Below are 11,369 nucleotides of genomic sequence, written 5' to 3' on the forward strand. Positions count from 1 at the left end.
GGCTGAGATAGCCCAGGGTGAAGAGGATGTTGGGGGGGCTAATGGGGGAGGGGGAACAGAGAGGACTGGGTTGGACAGGATGAAGGGGTGGTTGGCAGGTGGGGGCTAGGGGGTTGGAATGGATGGGGTGGGATAGACCAGGCGGGGGGCGAGGTGGAGTGGGGGGGTGAATCCCAGCAGAGGGGGCTGCATGGAGTGGGGGGGGGCTATTCCTTCCCTTAGTTGCCTGCGAGCCCGTGACGGCCTGTGAGGGGAGAGAGAACCCCGTTAGCTGCACTCCTGAGACCCCCCTTCCTGGACAGAGGGGCCTCCCCAGCCCCCCCGGGACAGATGGGGTCTCAGTCCCGCTCCTCCCACCCCAAACCCCAGCCTTTCCCCTGAGTGTGGGGAGACGCAGGAGAGTGTCAAGTGTGAAACAGACTTGGGGGGGGCAACTTCACCCCAAATCCCCCCTGAGAGCTGGGCTGTAGCGGGAAATCGAGGTGGTTGTGCTGGGGAGGGGGCGCAGGCACCTGTCAGGACTCCTGGGTTCTCTCCCCGGCTCTGGGCAGGCAGTGGGGTTTAGTGGTTAGAGCAGAGGGGGGCTAGGAGCCAGGACTCCTTGGTTCTCTCCCCAGTTCTGGGAGGGGAGTGGGGACTAGTGGTTAAAGAGGGGGAGGGGGGCTGGGATTCAGGAATCTCCAGCATGGCCTCGTCCCCACCTCCCCCAGGACCAACTCACTGGCCTCAGCCTTGCAGGTGTCTCTCCTCCCAGCAGGCCTGGGCTACAAAGAGCAGAGCCAGCAGCAGGACGGCGGCCCCCAGGCCCAGCCGCAGTGCATTGGTCTGGCTGTAGTTGGTGCCCTCAGAGCACGAGCCTGTGGGGGGGCAGGAAGGAGACAATGGAAAAAAAATACACGGTTAGAGATCGGCCCTCGCAGCTAACAGCTTATGGGGAGAAGGGGGAGAAAATCCACCTGCACTGCTCCCGCCCCCGCCGTGAGAGGAGAGAACCCAGGAGTCCTGATCCCCACCCCTGGGCTCTAACCGCTGGACCCCACACTCCTCCCAGAGCTCGAAATACTCACCCATCCGTCCATCCCTCCCCCACAACCCTCCATCCCTCTGCTTACACACCCCTCTATCCCTCCATCCCTCCCCATACACACCCCTCCGTCCATCTGCCCCCAACCCTCCATCCATACATCCCCATACACACCCCTCCGTCCATACATCCCTCCATCCATCCATCCCTCTGCGTACACACCCCTCTATCCCTCTGTCCATGCCCATACACACCTCTCCATCCATCCATCCCTCCGCATACACACCCCTCCGTCCATCTGCCCCCAACCCTCCATCCATCCATCCCTCCACGTACACACCCCTCTATCCCTCCATCCATGCCCATACACACCTCTCCGTCTATCCATCCCTCCGCGTACACACTCCTCCATCCATCCATCCCCCCAACCCTCCATCCATCCCTCCCATACACACCCCTCCATCCATCCCCCCAACCCTCCATCCATATATCCCCATACACACTCCTCTATCCCTCCATCGCTCCCCATACACACCCCTCCATCCATCCATCCCCCATCCCTCCGTGTACACACTCCTCCATCCATCCCCCCAACCCTCTATCCATCCGTCCGCGTACTCACCCCTCTCTCCCCCCACACCCCTCCATCCATCCACCCATCCCCACACACCTTCTCCATCTGTCCATCCATGCCCAGACCCCATGGTCCCTGGCCAGTTCCCAGGCAGGACTGTAGCCAGTCCACATCCAGCGCCCCACTTCCCCCCGACTTAGCCCAGCGCACATATGGCCAGACTGATTAACCCTTGAACTGCTGGATGCCCCCGGCCGCGCACTCACCTTGGGTCTGCACCTCCGTGTCATTGAGATCCAGGTTGAAATGGGGGCCCGGTTCCTCCGGCCCGTAAAGGCAGCTGAAGATCCCGCTGGGGCCCAGGGCCTGCTCCTCCGGGAGATTGAAGCCGGCCGGCCCATTGTCCCCATCGGCTGCGATCCAGGCCAAGGGCTCGGGATCCCCGTCTCGGTACAGGAAGAACCAGCCACCCGGGGCATCGGGGACAGAGCAATTCACCCGGAGCTTCCCGCCCACATCCACGAACCTCTCCCGGGCGCTGGGAACGTCTGGAAGAGCGAAGAGCCCCCATGAGATGCTGCTCCGGCCCCGCATGGCCCCGGTTGTACCCGTGCCGGGGCAGGGTCGTCGGCCTGCAGGGGGCGCTTCCACCCACGGACCCTATGGCACCACCCCACAATGCACTGGGGTGCATTACCCACCAGCCCTACACACACCTCTATCCATCCCTCCCCATAGACAACCCTCCATCCATCCCTCCCTCCCCAGACACCCCCCTCCATCTCTCCCCCATTCCTCCATCCCTTCCTCCCTCAATCCTCCCATCCCTCCCCATACACACCCTTCCATCCTTCCCTTCCTCCCTCCCCAGACACTCCCTTTCATCCGTCCCCCATTCCTCCATCCCTGCCCAGACACACCCCTCCATCCATCCCTTCCTCCATCCATCCCTACAGACAACCACCCACCCCTCCATCAACCCTCCAGCCATCCCTCCTTCTACCCTTCCATCCCCACACATGGCTCTCCGTCCATCCAGCCGCCCCCATACACCGCCAGCCAGCCGCTGCCATAGACCTCCAGCCGTCCCCATACCCGCCCCCCGTGACACGGAGCCAGAAAGGGCTAAGCACCTAGCAGGCTACATGACCCAAGTTCAGCCTTTAGGGACATATTAGTGCCAATGTCAATGGGGATTGGGGCCATTCCACGTGAGATACACTAGAGCTTCGAAACGTGGCCTTGTCAGAGAGTTAGAAGAAGCTAGTGAGTGTCTTTGGCTACGGTTTCCCAGAGCAGCAGTTCTCACCCTGCTGTCCATGGCCCACTTGCAGCCCAATCAGCACACAGCTCCGGGGCTGGAGCACCCACGGTGGGGAAAAGTGGGGGGTACGGAGCACCCACCGGCAGCCCCCCATCAGCTCCCCACCAATGTCCCCTCTGGTTTTTGACGGGCCGGGCGTGCAAGTTGTTAGGCGCGCAGTGTTTCGCCGTGTGCGTGGGGTTTAGGATCTGTGTGCGCGCCCAGCTTAGAGGGACCAGTGCTCCCCATCACCACCACCCCAGCGCCTCCGGCCCTGCGGATCAGCACCTCCCCTTCCCTCCCCGCGCCTCCCACCTGCTGCCATCAGCTGTTTCTCGGCATGCAGGAGGCTTGGGGGGGGGAAGAGCGAGGACGCACCATGCTCGGGGGAGGGGGGAGAACTGGCCGGGAAGAGGTGGGGCGGGGGTGGAGAGGGGGCAGGAAGAGGCAGGGGTGGAGTGGGGGCAGGGCCTGTCGCAGAGCTGGGGGTCGAAGACCCCTCGGCACTTTGGAAAATCAGCACCTGTGCATATAACACATTGCAGCCCACCGTGGTCAATAGGTTGAGAACCACTGGCCTCTATCTTGTTAGGTGTTAGCAGCTGTGACGAAGCAGGACTGTTCTTAATGTTTCCTCTGAATAGTGTGGGGGTGCCTCAGTTTCCCCTAGGCAGTTCTTAAGTATCTGGGTGGTGGGGTAAGGGTGTATGATCCTTGCAGAGCCCTAGAGGGCAGGTGTGTGCAGGGGTCTGGACACAGAGAATGGCCAACACCCTGTTTCCTGGCCACTGATGGCCTGGGCCCTTCCCCCCTGCAAGGTGAGAGCTAAAGGGCTGGAGAACAAAGGAATCTGATGACCCCCTAGCCCGGGAAAAGGACAAAGCCCGGGGGGATGGTGGGGGGGGGCTGGAGAGAGTTTCAGTTTGGGGCTGGCTGGGGACATGGAGTGAAGGGCAGACGGGGTTGTCTGGCTCACTGCCCCCCAAAATGGACCCTGCTGAGGCGTCCTGTTCTCTGCACCCACAAGCTCTGTGTTAGACCATGTCCCTGTCGTCTAATAAACCTTCTGTTTTACTGGCTGGCTGAGAGTCACGTCTGACTGCGGAGTTGGGGGGCAGGACCCTCTGGCTTCCCCAGGACCCCGCCTGAGCGGACTCGCTGTGGGAAGCGCACGGAGGGGCAGAGGAGGCTGAATGCTCCGAGGTCAGACCCAGGAAGGTGGAGCCGGGGGAGCTGTGTGTCCTGCAGACAGCCTGCTCCCAGAGAGGAGACTTCCCCAGAGTCCTGCCTGGCTTCGTAGGAAGCAGTTCCAGAGCATCGCCCAGGGACTCCGTGACAGCAGTGTAACCAGCCGGTTCCTGTCCGTCTCTATGCTCTACTGATTCAAAGAGCAAACGGAAATATTAACATTTAGATGGAACTTGGCTGTAAAAATGTCCTTGTCTATATTTCTCTTTGAAACTCGTAATAGATCATCTAGGAACCGCTTTAGGGATAATTACCTTATACTGCTGAATGCACCTAGTGACCTGGGTCTACTGAGTCCAGGACATCTACATAGAAAACAGGTGATTCTACTTCAAAGCCACCATACTTCCCCAAGGACTGCAGGCCGCTAAGAGGCTCCCAGAGAGCTAGGAAAGGACTTGTGGGCCCTGATCCTGTCGTCTCAGATCTGCTTAAGCTTCATCAGGGGAAGTTCGAGCCGCCAGGCTGGGGTCTCCAGCTCCAGTCAGGGGCACCCGGGCATTGGACTGAACCAACGGACTAATTCCAAAAGAACGTTTTGTGACTCTAAAGCTCACATCTCTCCTATGAACCTGACCTAAGAACTGTATTCGGGTCTGTACGGATACCGATCTTTGAACCCATGCGCTCGCTCGCTCTCTCTTTTCTTTTTTAGTAAGTTTGAGTTTAGTTAACAGGAATTGGCTGTGAGCGTGTATCTGGGCAAGAGCTGAGATATTCAGAGACCTGGGGCTGATGTGTCCCATCCTTTGGTATCGGTAGAACTTTTTATATGAGGAACAAGATTTTCAGTCATCCTCATCATACGTGAGTGGGAGCCCAAGGCTGGGTGGCTTTAAGGGAGCTCTGTTTTGGCATCTGGGTAACCAGGAAGGTGTTGGAGAAGCTCTGGGTGAATCAAAGTAGTTGAATAACCACCAGCTTTGGGGGCTTGTCTGCCGCATTCTTTGCAAGTTGCCCTGATTGAGCAATCTCAGTGTGGCCCCCCAGGAACTCAGTCACCACCCTGCCATCCATCCCCCCATCCCCCCACACCCTTCCTCTATCCTGCCATCCCTCCATCCATCCCTCGCACCCTCCTCTATCCCCCATCTCCCCATCCATCCCCCCACACCCTCCCTCTATCCCCCATCCCCCCATCCATCCATCCCCCCACACCCTTCCTCTATCCCCCGTCTCTCCATCCCCCCACACCCTCCCTCTATCCATCCATCCCCCCAGATCCTACCTCTATCCCCCATCCCCCCATCCATCCCTCATCCCCTCACACCCTCCCTCTATCTCCCATCTCCCCATCCATCCCCCCACACCCTCCCTCCATCCCACACACCCTCACTCTATCCCCCATCCATCCATCTCCCCAGACTCTACCTCTATCCCCCACACCTTCCCTCTACCCTCTCATCCCCCCATCCATCCCGCCACACCCTCCCTCTATTCCCACATCCATCCCATAGACATTCACATCTATACAAAATGAGCTGAAAAAATCGTGCCCTAGAGGGGAGAGGCCCCAAGCCCCATTCCCCGCCCCCTGAGCCAGCCAGTCCCAGCCCTGGGGCCGGATGGGAGCCGGCGCTCCCTCGAGGGGAGAGGCCCCGTGCCCCTTTCCCCCCACCTATGACGCTGAGCTCCAGGGGGTTGCTGGCATTGGACCAGGCGAAGGGCTCGCTGGTGGTATGATAGTAACAGGTGTATCTCCCCGCGTTGGCGGCGCCGGCGTTCCCCAGGTGGAACTCGGCCGTGGGGGGGTCTCCACGAGGCGCCCGCTCAGTCCAGAACTCCCGGGCCCGGTACAGCACGAAGCTCATCCCCGCATACGGAGCCCAGCACCGGATCGTCCAGGTCTGGCCGGCCGAGACCTCCGCGCCGGGGCTGACGGCGATGGATGGCTTGGGGTAGCGATCTGGACCGGGCACAAGGGAAGCAGAGCGTTGGGGTGGGGTATTGGGTACCCCGAGCTGGGGTGGGGACTGTGTGTGGGGGGGGAACTGGGAGAGCCCAGTATCCTCCCACCTGGCTTAGACCCACGGGCCCATCTACCCCGGTATCCCGTCTCCTCCCTTCCCCCAGGATCAGACCCATGGGCCCACCTACCCCGGCATCCCGCCCCCTCCTGCCCCGCGGATCCGACCCCCGGGTCCATCTTCTGGCATCCCGCCCACTCCCTGCCCCTGGGACCAGACCCTCAGGACTCACCGCTGGTGACGTTAGCGGGGTCGCTGAGCGGGGACTCCACCCGCCCCCCGGCCGCATCCCGGTTCCAGTAGCCGCAGCGGTACCGCTCGCCAGGGCCAACGCTGGGCAGCAGGAACGTGACCTCTGAGCCCTGCGCTGGGGCCCGCTCCTTGGCCACAGGGCCCGGTGTGCCGTCCCGGTGCAGGGTGAACCAGCCGGCCCCGAGCGGCCCCAGGACAGAGCAGCGCAGCCTGATCCCCGCCTCGGCTCCTGTGGCCCGGTCCCAGACAAGGGACGGCTTCGGAAGAGCTGGAGACACAGAGTGGGGGGGGGAAGGCCTCTGGGTGACCCCCAAACAACCCTCCTTCCCTCCTCCCTTTGCCCCCCACCCTACCTGAGCCCTCCATACACACAGCCCCTCTTCTGGCCCTACCCGTCACAGCTAGCACCTTACCCTGCCCTCTCCCCTAGAGCCCCTGCCCTGCATTGCCCCACCTCACCGAGGGGTCTCCATGGGCCCCGGGGTGACCCCCTTCTTGATGGCCTGTACAGTCCTCATCTGCTCTGACAGAAATAGAACCCAGGAGTCCTGGCTCCCAGCCCCCAACCACTAGACCCCACTCCCCTCCTACAGCCGGGGAGAGAACCCAGGAGTCCTGGCTCCCAGCCCCCCTGCTCTAGCCCCCTTTCAGCTGTAGGGCGGGCAGCGACACTCACCAACCGTCAGGAGCAGGACTGGCAGAGTCACGGCCATGGTGTGCAGCCGCGCGGCCAGCAATGGGGAAGTGGCAGGGCTGGGATGGAGGCACTGGGAAAAACCCAGCTCTAGGAAATGAGCCACTGGCCACAATGGAAAATCTCCACTTCCGATTCCGATGGGGGCCCAAACGCTGCGGGGGGTAGGGGGCCTGCACCTCTGCTACATGTATTACGGTAGTGCCAACCAACCTCGGGGGGGGGCCCGTCGCGCCAGGCGCTGCACAGACCGACCCCCCCACACACACACACGCTGAGCTCAGGACGTCACGCCATGTGCTGCATAGACACCCCCCCACACACAGATCGCCCCCCCCCCAGACTGAGATGAGGGGTCCCATGGCACCGGGTGCTGCACAGACAGGCGCCCCCTTCCCCTGACCAAGATCAGGCCCTGCCGTGCTGGGCACTGGACACAAAGTGAGGGACACTCCCTAGAGCTCACAGGTAAATAGACAAAGGAAGGACTGTTCTCCCCATTTCACAGATGGGGAAACTGAGGCACAGAGAGATTCAGTGATTTGCCCAAGACCACATAGCACAGGGGCAGGAGCGGTAGAGCCAGGAATTGGACCCAGGTGTCCTGAGCTGCAGTGCTATGCCTTACCAAGACCAGCCTTAGGCTACCTTGCACTCGCCCTGCCACCCAGCCAGCTCTGGGAGGGGAGTGGTGTCTAGTGGTTAGAGCAGGGAGGGCTGGGAGCCAGTACACCTGGGTTCTCTCCCTGGCCCTGGGAGGTTAGAGTGGTAGAGGGGCCATCTCCACCCCAGAGCCAGGAAGGGAACCCAGGAGTCCTGTGCCCACTTCCCAAGTGCTGGGGACTGAGGCCGCTGGGCAGGGAGCCTGGCTACCCCAGCGCGGTTCATCACGCCCAGGCGAGCCGTGTGCTGGGCGCTCTCTCCCTCCTGAAAGTCCCTGGTGACTCAGAGGAAGCAGATGTGTGATGGGGGGGCTGTCCCCTGGGGGTTCCCTCTGTGGTGTGGGGCGATGGGGTGGCTGGCAGGGGCACTCAGCTGCCTCTGCTGTGGGGTCTGGGGGTTTCTGGGACCCTCTCAGCCCCCCCACACTTCCAGCCCCCCCATCCCACCGGGGACGGGGGCCTCAGGACTGCCTCAGCTCCCCCTCCCCCGCCCCATGCCCCACCCCTCAAATCGGAGTCTGGAGCGCAGATGCCCCCAAGAGCTGTTACTGGGGTTCAAGTTTCGGGGTGGGGGGGGGGAACCCAGGAGTCCTGGCTCCCGCCCCAGAGCCAGGGCTAGCGGTTCCGGAGGTGGGGGGAGGGCTGGGAGCCAGGACTCCTGGGTTCTCTCCCCGGGGGCGGGCGGGGCCAGCGGCCCCGCACTACAAGTCCCAGGCTGCCCGGCCCGGCCCGGCCCGCGGTTTCCTTCCTGTGCGGCGGGAGCGAAGATGGCGGCGTTGAGCAGTGAGCGTCTCCTTCAGGGGGTGCCCCAGCGGGGGGGGAAGGGGGATTTGCGGTGGAGGGGGCTGCCCCAGCGGGGGGGGATTTGCGGTGGGGGGGGCTGCCCCAGCGGGGGGGGAAGGGGGATTTGCGGTGGAGGGGGCTGCCCCAGCGGGGGGGGAGGGGGATCTGCGGGGGGGGGGCTGCCCCAGCTGGGGGGGGACCTGCGGGGGGGGGGCTGCCCCAGCGGGGGGGGAAGGGGGATTTGCGGTGGAGGGGGCTGCCCCAGCGGGGGGGGATTTGCGGTGGAGGGGGCTGCCCCAGCGGTGGGGGAGGGGGATCTGCGGTGGAGGGGGCTGCCCCAGCGGTGGGGGAGGGGGATCTGCGGTGGGGGCTGCCCCAGCGGGGGGGGGAAGGGGGATCTGCGGTGGAGGGGGCTGCCCCAGCGGGGGGGATCTGCGGTGGGGGGGGCTGCCCCAGCGGGGGGGGATTTGCGGTGGGGGGGGCTGCCCCAGCGGGGGGGGAAGGGGGATCTGCGGTGGAGGGGGCTGCCCCAGCGGGAGGGGATCTGCGGTGGGGGGGGCTGCCCCAGCGGGGGGGGAAGGGGGATCTGCGGTGGGGGGGGCTGCCCCAGCGGGGGGGGATCTGCGGTGGGGGGGGCTGCCCCAGCGGGGGGGGAAGGGGGATTTGCGGTGGAGGGGGCTGCCCCAGCGGGGGGGGAGGGGGATCTGCGGGGGGGGGGCTGCCCCAGCGGGGGGGGAGGGGGATCTGCGGTGGGGGGGCTGCCCCAGCGGGGGGGGATTTGCGGTGGAGGGGGCTGCCCCAGCGGTGGGGGAGGGGGATCTGCGGTGGGGGGGGCTGCCCCAGCGGGGGGGGAAGGGAGATTTGCGGTGGAGGGGGCTGCCCCAGCTGGGGGGGGGCTGCCCCAGCGGGGGGGGAAGGGGGATCTGCGGTGGAGGGGGCTGCCCCAGTGGGGGGGGATCTGCGGTGGGGGGGGCTGCCCCAGCGGGGGGGGAAAGGGGGATCTGCGGTGGGGGATCTGCGGTGGGGGGGGCTGCCCCAGCGGGGGGGGGAATCTGGTTTGGGGGGCGGGCTGCCCCAGCTGGGAGGGAGGGGGGATCTGTGCTGGGGGGGACATTAACCCTTCACGCTCCGCTCTCCTCCCCTCCCCCCAGAGATCGGCGCCTTCCTGAAGGACATGTGGGCCAAGGAACCCGTCATCACCGTCTCCTTCGCCATCGGCATCCTGGGTGAGTCGCCCCCATGACTAGGACGTGGGGAGCCCCCTGCCCCGCTCTTACACAGCGCCCCCTAGTGCTGCAAGGGGGCTGGCACTGACTGCCAGGGGAGAGCGCCCCCCGCCGAGCCCCACACACTGTTCCCCGCAGCCCAGCGCCCCTTACTGAGCCCCTGCGCGCCTCGGCATCCGTGGGGCTGCGCTGACGCTGTCCGCTGTCCGTGTCTCTCTGCCTGCAGCCACGGTGGCGCCCCTGCTCAGCCCCTACACGAAGTTCTCCGGCATGATCAACCGAGCGACGCCCTACGTCTACCCAGGTGAGGGCTCCTGGCCATGCCGCCCCCCGGGGGGCCTAGCTGAGAGAGAGGTGCCAGGCGCTGCACTGGGGCATCAGGCCTAGCCCTGACTGCCAGGGGAGAGCGCCCCCTGCTGACCCTCCCCACTCCCTGCGGCACAGCGCCCCCTAGCGCTGCCCTGGAGCAATTGGGCAATGCACTGACTGCCAGGGGAGAATGCCCCCTGCTGACCCTCCCCACTCCCTGTGGCACAGTGCCCCCTAGCGCTGCCCTGGGGCAATGCACTGACTGCCAGGGGATTGTGCCCCAACCCACCCCCTACAGCGCCCCCTAGCGCTGCCCCGGGGCAATGGGGCTAGCACTGACTGCCAGGGGAGAGCGCCCCCTACTGTGGGCCTCTCTTCCCCACACCAGGCAGCTGGATCAAGTCTCAGCTGGTTGGTTCCCCTGGCCAATCCTCATGGCAGCATCACAGTGCACCTTAGGCAGCGGGTAGCAGCTAGGCTGATGGCCGTGGGGTGCTGACCCCTGAGGGAGGGGGGTGAGCCCCAGCTGACTCTGCAGAGGTGAAGGGGTTAAAGCCACCCCTGCACTCTGTCCCCTGGGGAGAGCCCCCTCCCCCTAAGCCACCTCCACCTCTCTCTAGTGCCCGTGCGAGATGACGGCAAGATGCCCAACATCCCCTCCCACCCCTGTGATAAGGAGGGGCCCAGCCTGGACTGGCTGAAGAAGCTGTGACATGGCCGGGGCCCTGACGTGCTGGCTGCAGAGGGAGCCTTCCCCCTGGGCTGGGTCAGCGCACTGCCCCCTGCTGGCTACAGGGGGGTGTGGTTCTCTCCGCCTCCCCCCATGGATGTAATAAAGGTTTTGACTTACGGAACCAGCCTGGGTGTGTGTTAATCTGTCCCTGGTGCCCCCTACTGGCAGGATGGAGCCCTGCTGGCTGTGAGATAGTGACATTGGCGCCCCCTGCTGGCTGTTAGTGTGTTGCTGGCACCCCCGGCAGGAGGGACAGGGCTATGCTGCCTCTGTGTTAGCGTCACTGGTGCCCCCTACTGGCGGGATGGAGCCCTGCTGGCTCTGTGGGTGTCCCTGCCCCTGCCCCAGGGGGAGACCTGGAGCGTGCACAGCTGCTGCCCTCTACAGGAGGACATGGGAATTGCATGCTTGCACGCACAGTTTCATTGCACTGACCAAGGGGACCATCTACACCTGGGGGGAGAGGCAGTGCCCCGTCCCAGTGCTTACTCGCTCCACCTACCCACAGATCACGCAGTGTGAGGGGAGACATGGGGGAGACACAGGCCAGGGGGCCCAGTAGAGAATCAGGGACTAGAACACAGGCGTCCCAGA

The 11,369-nt window shown here is 64.3% G+C and overlaps 2 protein-coding genes across 2 annotated transcripts; one reads left to right on the forward strand and one right to left on the reverse strand.

The window, feature by feature from the left end:
* Nucleotides 1-211: 211 nt before the first annotated feature.
* LOC140902229 (T-cell-interacting, activating receptor on myeloid cells protein 1-like) lies at nt 212-7,104 on the reverse strand. The gene is made up of 6 exons (XM_073322095.1): nt 7,045-7,104; nt 6,349-6,636; nt 5,768-6,055; nt 1,865-2,146; nt 722-857; nt 212-244 (listed from the first exon to the last, which is right to left on the reverse strand). The coding sequence occupies exons 1-5, from the start codon at nt 7,079-7,081 to the stop codon at nt 727-729; spliced, it is 1,026 nt and encodes a 341-aa protein (XP_073178196.1). The 5' UTR covers nt 7,082-7,104; the 3' UTR covers nt 212-244; nt 722-726.
* A 1,308-nt stretch (nt 7,105-8,412) lies between these two features.
* On the forward strand, nt 8,413-10,896 carry NDUFA3 (NADH:ubiquinone oxidoreductase subunit A3). Its single transcript, XM_073322200.1, has 4 exons — nt 8,413-8,507; nt 9,659-9,733; nt 9,960-10,037; nt 10,663-10,896. Exons 1-4 carry the CDS (start codon nt 8,492-8,494, stop codon nt 10,752-10,754), a joined length of 261 nt encoding a protein of 86 aa, XP_073178301.1. The 5' UTR covers nt 8,413-8,491; the 3' UTR covers nt 10,755-10,896.
* Nucleotides 10,897-11,369: the final 473 nt, after the last annotated feature.

Source organism: Lepidochelys kempii, chromosome 23 (genome assembly GCF_965140265.1).
Source record: "Lepidochelys kempii isolate rLepKem1 chromosome 23, rLepKem1.hap2, whole genome shotgun sequence".
Taxonomy (NCBI): domain Eukaryota; kingdom Metazoa; phylum Chordata; order Testudines; family Cheloniidae; genus Lepidochelys; species Lepidochelys kempii.